Source organism: Rissa tridactyla, chromosome 8 (genome assembly GCF_028500815.1).
Source record: "Rissa tridactyla isolate bRisTri1 chromosome 8, bRisTri1.patW.cur.20221130, whole genome shotgun sequence".
NCBI classification, from domain to species: domain Eukaryota; kingdom Metazoa; phylum Chordata; class Aves; order Charadriiformes; family Laridae; genus Rissa; species Rissa tridactyla.
The window spans coordinates 35,582,073-35,588,222 of record NC_071473.1 but is presented as its reverse complement, the minus strand read 5'-3'; the positions used below and the strand labels follow the sequence as shown (position 1 = coordinate 35,588,222).

General features: G+C 43.2%; 1 protein-coding gene across 5 annotated transcripts in view; it reads left to right on the top strand.

Moving 5' to 3' along the window:
• The first annotated feature begins 423 nt into the window (after positions 1-423).
• The window catches only part of PTBP2 (polypyrimidine tract binding protein 2), a 53,638-nt gene continuing 47,911 nt past the window's right edge, over positions 424-6,150 (top strand). For 3 of the 5 annotated variants that reach the window (XM_054211404.1, XM_054211403.1, XM_054211402.1), the window contains exons 1-2: positions 458-591; positions 2,214-2,244. In XM_054211404.1, the coding sequence (XP_054067379.1) occupies positions 584-591; positions 2,214-2,244 (39 nt within the window). In that variant the 5' untranslated portion in view covers positions 458-583. Of the gene's footprint in view, positions 592-2,213; positions 2,245-6,150 lie in introns of all 5 variants that reach the window. The other 2 variants (XM_054211406.1, XM_054211405.1) reach the window with 2 other exon arrangements.

Below are 6,150 nucleotides of genomic sequence, written 5' to 3'. Positions count from 1 at the left end.
GGGGCGGGCTCCCGCCGCCGGGAAGCGCTGGGAAGTCTCTCCGTGCAACAAGTACAGTCCGGCGGCCCAGCTGCGACCCCGGGCGGGGCGGCAGAGACCGCCGATGAACGGAGGAGCCCCCGGGGTGGGCCTGCCTGCCCCCACCACCCTCCTGGCGTTCTCCCTGGGCAGGACCCTGAGCCGAGCTTCCCTAAGGAGACCTCCCTCGCTCGCTCACACACACAAAGCCGCCTGAAGCGGCGCGATGGGACAGGAGAAGCAGGAGCCCCTTTATCACCACGCGGCGAGTGCCGAGTAGGGTGTGAGGAACGCACGGTCGCGCCCCGCCGCGCCTCCCTTCCCGCCCCAGGCGGGGCTGGCTCTGCCCGGGCAGCTGCTGGCAACAGCTTCAGCGGCGCGGAGGGCGCATGCCCCGGCGGCTGGCGCATGCTCTGTGGCGGCAAGGGACGGGGAACGGAATCGGGCGCTCGGCAACGTTCGGCGGTTTCCGTGCAGGCCTGGCCGCCATTTTCTCACAGCTTCCCTGTACCCGGTGCCCGCGCGGCTGTCTGTCCCGCTTGCCCGCGCTTTGTCCTGCTCGGCGATGGACGGGTGAGTAATGAGCGGGGGAAGAAGGCCACCGCCGGTAGGTAGTGGCATCTGTCCCGGTGCTGGGGGCTCGCTCCCCGCCTCGGCGGGCGAGCGTCTCCGGGGCTGTGGGGAGCGGCCGCTGCCCCGGCGGCGGTGGGGACAGGTGGGCTTCCCGCCGCGGGACGGCTGAAGCTCGAGGCCCGGTGCGGGGGGAAGAGGGGGCTCAGTCTCTCCGTAAGGCGGCCCCTCGGTAGGATTTTTCGTATAAACTGCTGAGGGCTTTGGGCCGCCCGCTCCTCGGTGTAGTGCCCGAGACGCCGGGTCTCGCTGTGGAGAGGGAGCGTGACCTGTCCCCGTGTGTCCCCTCCAGATCCTCCTCTTCTCCCTCCCTTCGCTTTCCCTCACCCAGTCCCCCCAGGCGTGGGGGGCGAGGAGGGGCGCTCCGTGGGGCTGGGGTTTGTTTTGGAGCTGGCTGGAGGGGAGGAGCAATACCAGCAGGAGCCAGATGTCGAGCTCTTTTGTTTTCAGAAACTGCCTAATAAGCCCTCTGCCTTCCCGCCCCCCCCTCCTTCCCCAGGTAGAAAGATGCCTTTGTGTGTGCCGGAGAGTGGCTGTAAAAGCCAAAGAAGGGAAGGTTTTGAAGGAGTCCGGCCGTTCGGGACAGGGCGCCGGGTCCTGGCCGGGAGCGGGGGCGGGCGGTCCCGGCACACAGGGCCTTCTGTCTGTTGGACCTGGGAAAGGAGGCTGGTGCCTGTAGCCCTCGTCAGTGTAAATACAACATCTTCCAGCTTTCCTATGAAGTTGTTTACTCTGCTTCAAGCAGAGAAGCAATCTCTTTGGTACGCTTTAAGCATATAACCTTTCAACTGTGAGACTTCTAAAGGCTTTTTTATGGTTCGTTGTGATTCTAATGTTGGGAGTTACAAATCCTGCCTGCGAAGTCTTGTCGTTAAATGAGTATTACATTGTGGAATGCTTTGACATATTCATGTTTTGCCTTTTTTTTTTTTTTTTGGTGTGGGTTTGGGTTTCTTTTGGGATTGTGTTACACACTGTGAGTTATGATGTCACAACCTCTAAGAAAAAGTTGTACCTTGACGTACCTGTTGCTGAGTTTTGTATAGGTGTACCTGATTAATTTTCATTAAATTTCATATAGTTGTACCTGACAATGTGTTCTTTTTTTTCCAAGCTGATTTCAAAATAGGTGTTCGTTGCTTTCTGCTGTAACAAGATCTGTAGGGTAGGCTATGCGGCCAAACTACCTGTCTAGTTAATAGAGGTGTGTAGGAAAAGTTCTGTATTTAGTTTTAAATTCTTTTATTTTCACCCTATAATATCATGTAGTCCAGAAATCTGTTTCCTAAATAAATTTCCTGGCAGTGCCTCTTTGGAGTAATGTTCACTTGAAACTTGTGACTCTTCTGAAGAACTCTATAAGCTGGGGGAGCTCAGTGACTTTTGTAGGTTTCTTTTGTACATCAGTACCTCGGACCTGCTGTTTCTTTGAACATACTTTCTTGATTGAGGAAGTTGCTGGCTATTTCTATTCCTCCTTATTTTGGTATTGCAATACATTGAAAAGCTGGTTTTATGAGGATAAATTGGTTGACTTGTGTTTTTGTTTTTTTCTTCTTTTACAGCATTGTCACTGATGTTGCAGTTGGTGTGAAGGTAGGATGCACACTTAGCAAATAAGGGGGCAAATTGTTGATATGAAATGAACTACTTTGAGCATCAGTAATTGCAAATTGTAAGATTTTAACTAGTCATTGTCAGCTGATATTTAGTCAGGAGTATATGCTTTATTAACCAAAAATCCCTAGAGGTAAATTGGAGGCTCTACACAAAAGACTTTTCTAGGTACTAAACTGTAAACTGTGGTTCTAGATCACTGTCATCATGCCTGCTACTTATTTTAAAGCTTAATTTTGTGGATTTTTTTCCAAAACAACACTTTCTCGTTGTTGCATGGTCAGTGTAAAAGACATGTTTTCTTTTCTTCCCCCCCCATCCTTTTTCAAAACAGTTGCCACTGAAGTTAAAAAAGAAGTGACTATCTGTTATAGGGCACAAAAATATGGGAGGGACAATTTGTTATGTAGACAGAGAGGTGGGCGTTTGCTTTGCTTTACTTTTTATTTCTCAAGTTCAGTTATGAATTTATCATATTTGTTATAACAAGGAAAGAGCTTCGAAATAGTTGTTAATTTACTATTTATTTCTCTTTGTATTCAAATCTGTGCAGGAATTAGATCAGTACTTCGTAGAAGCAGGCTGAGAAATAATGAGAATGCAAAGATACATGGGACAAGGGAACTTCAGGTTATGCTAATGAATGCATGCAAGAAATTCTATTTCAGTGGTAGAAACGCAGAAGTTTTCTAGTGCATACAGTTAAGTCTCCGCATTTGTCCAGTGACTTTGTAGCTATACTACGTAACTGCCTTTTCACCTGAGGCTGCTCTATGTTAACTGCTTAGTAAGCCAGGTTTTGTTTAATAAAGCTCTTTGGCAGAGGTTCAGTATTGGTCTTGCTGGATTTGGACTAGTTCTTATATAATACAGCTAGCCTGTAGATGCAGCAGCTACTCTGTCAGATGTACCTGTATTATGTTTCTGAGCAAGCTTCCTTCTAGGAGGATGTGTAAGAAGTCAGTTACACAGATTCTGTACCCATCTGGCTCCACATGTTCATGCATTGACAAGCTTAAAATCACTCTTGATTCAGAGAGGAAAGGGTAGTTACTGAAGTACTTCTATGGGAGTTAGTCCCAATCAGAATTACAAACTGGCATGATTGTTTCTCTGTTACCTGGGAGGACAGAGTGTTAACTGATTAAAACTTTAGGAATGTATTTAATAGCTTAGAGGAATACCTGAGGAAGTTCAAGTCTTTCAGAAGTGAACTGCCCCACGAGTAGCTTTGGGGCAAACCAATTTCTAAATTGCCCTCAATTGTGTCTAATGAGGAAGCAATTTCAGGTGGACCATGTATTGCTTGAACCTTGAATTTTGACATTCTCACTTCAGGAGAAGTAAATGGATTCAGTATCCTTTTCTTTCTTAACTACCATCAACTTAGAATGTTATGAGAATTTGAGCGTTCATTAAATGTTTTGTAAGTGTATAGTGCAATTTTGGAACCATATTCTCAGATACTAGCCAGACAATGAAATAAAGACATGAGATGACATAACTGCTTCTTTCTGTTGTTTGTAGAAGTTATATTATGAATATAAGAAAGAAGGAAGGCAGGTGTATCAGAGTTAGTGATTAAAATAGATGCAAGGAAAGGCACCGAAGTGTCAAAAAGGTGTGCTCTTTGCCTTGTAAAAATGGACTTGTTCTCTGGTTTTTAAAAGGAAACCATTTGTGCATGGAAATAGTGGGAGTAATTAAAAAGGATTATGGTTTTCTGAAGAAAGCTGTTAAATATGGGAGGAGTAAACTGGATTGTGTTCTGGAACCTCTGTATTATCTCAGGATACTAATAAGAATGGAAAATGGAATTTCTTGCTAACTGATGCCTGCAGTTTGGGTAGCAGTCTAATGCTAGCTTCAGTCATGTTTTGTGGAAGGCCATGTGAAACACTTGTCCTTTACGTTCTCTGGTGACTGTTCATTGCTCTTGATGAACCGATGTTTTAAAGTTGAGGAATGCTGTACCTGTAGATGGTATATAAAGAACTGGGAACATTTATCTGGCCTTTCCTTGGCTGTTGTGTTTTCTTTGGGGTGCTTTGGGAATGTGTAGAGAGCAAGTTTTGAGTCCAAGGAGTTGCATCAGCAGTCTTAATGCTCTTTTGACACTGCTTTTATTGTGACTGGATAGCCATTGGAAGTGGGCAGGGATTTACCTGTGTGAAATCAACTTATCCAGGATATTTCTTTGACCTGATGCTTTCTTGAGATTTTGCACCTACTGTATATATGCTGATAAGTTACACAGCATGTTTCTGATCTATTTAATTATACTTGGAGAAAAGGCCTGTGGCGCGTTACCAGGATTGTGACATAAGACCCTTCTGTTTGGAAAATTGCTTGATTTTATCATCATCAGTCATGTCAATACAACTTTGAAAATTGTATTAACTGTTGTCTGGCTGGTTTCTCTCTTAAACAGAAAAGTGAACATGCTAGTTATATTTTGAAACTCATTTGTAAAAGAGTAAGAGTAGAAGTTAACTACCCTAGCCTGGGAATTGTCTTTGAATTAAAGAAAGGCTTTTGAGCTTTGGTGACTGCATGTGAGCAAGGCAAGTATATAAAGTAAAAGGAATACTTACTTATAACATTTTATTAACAGTTTTGTAGTCTCAGAGTTACCTGTTAATAAAGCTGCAAAACTTGAAGCTATTACCATTTATTTGTCCTCTACGCTTTGATTTGATCTTAAACATTTTTGTTCATCAAACTGTCAAATGTTCAATCTTGATTTTAGTCACTTGTTGAGTCAGCAGAAATTAACACCAAAAGGCGAGGAAAACATAAAACTCAAAATGGAGGTGGAAAAAATGACAAATACTATTTGAAAACTTGGTTTACATAGAGTGAATGTGGGGATTTGTGCAACTCAAAATATGCAGTGGAAGCATGCTTCCCAGCTAAAGTCTGTCAGAGGAGCAGTGTGCTTTAATGTCTGAAAGTGTTAAACGTGTCAAAACCCAGTCATCTTGTAAGTACATGTGAAATATTTCATATTTGATTTGGTCTGTAATGTCTTGTTTTGCTTACTTAGAATTCATGGAGACAAGGAAATGTCGCTCTGCACACATTTAACCTCTTACATTACAAATTACAAAATAATACAAAAAGAATGAGCTTTAGCTCTGTCTCTGATGTTACTTTTTGAACTCCCATTCTATGTAAGTAGTTTGTGTGAAGTATTTTTGAATAGAACAGAGGTAAGGATTCCAGTAATGATAGTATGTTACATAGTTCATTGATTTATTTTTTTAATTTTCAGTTTCTTGAAGAAATTCTGTGCATTTAAAATTCTTAGATTTATTCATGCGTAGTTTTAAAAATTGCCATATTATACAAAATGTTTGCTTTTTTTGTTTAAAAAAAAGGTACATCTCAGTCTGTTTCTATGGCATGAGGTCCTTTTTCACTAAGAATGGAGTGGCCTGCTACTTAGCTTCTAGTCCCAAACTTTTCATTGCTCACTAGTTATATAGGTTTGAGTATCAGAATCTAATAACTATTTCAAATTGCTGTCTTGTGTTCTCTTTAGAGTTATGCTTTAATCTGGATACATAAACTGATTTGGCACTTGGAGTAGTAGAGCCTTTTCAACTGTTGAAGTGAATGTATGAAGTATATAATGTTTCTTTGGCGTAATTAAAAGAATCTTCAGAGGGGTATAAAATGTGGTGTAAAGAATACGCATCACACAGGTGCAGGGAATAACTTCAGTGAACTTTTGGTGTATACTGAAGATGACACACACTGAAATACAGTAAAAGAGAATTGTCACTTCAGTCTAATGTATCATCTTTCTCCTGGATGGCATGAGTAGCTGTGCAGTAAATGGGGCCTGAACAATTAAGTGACTCATTTTGTGTACGTGCGTTG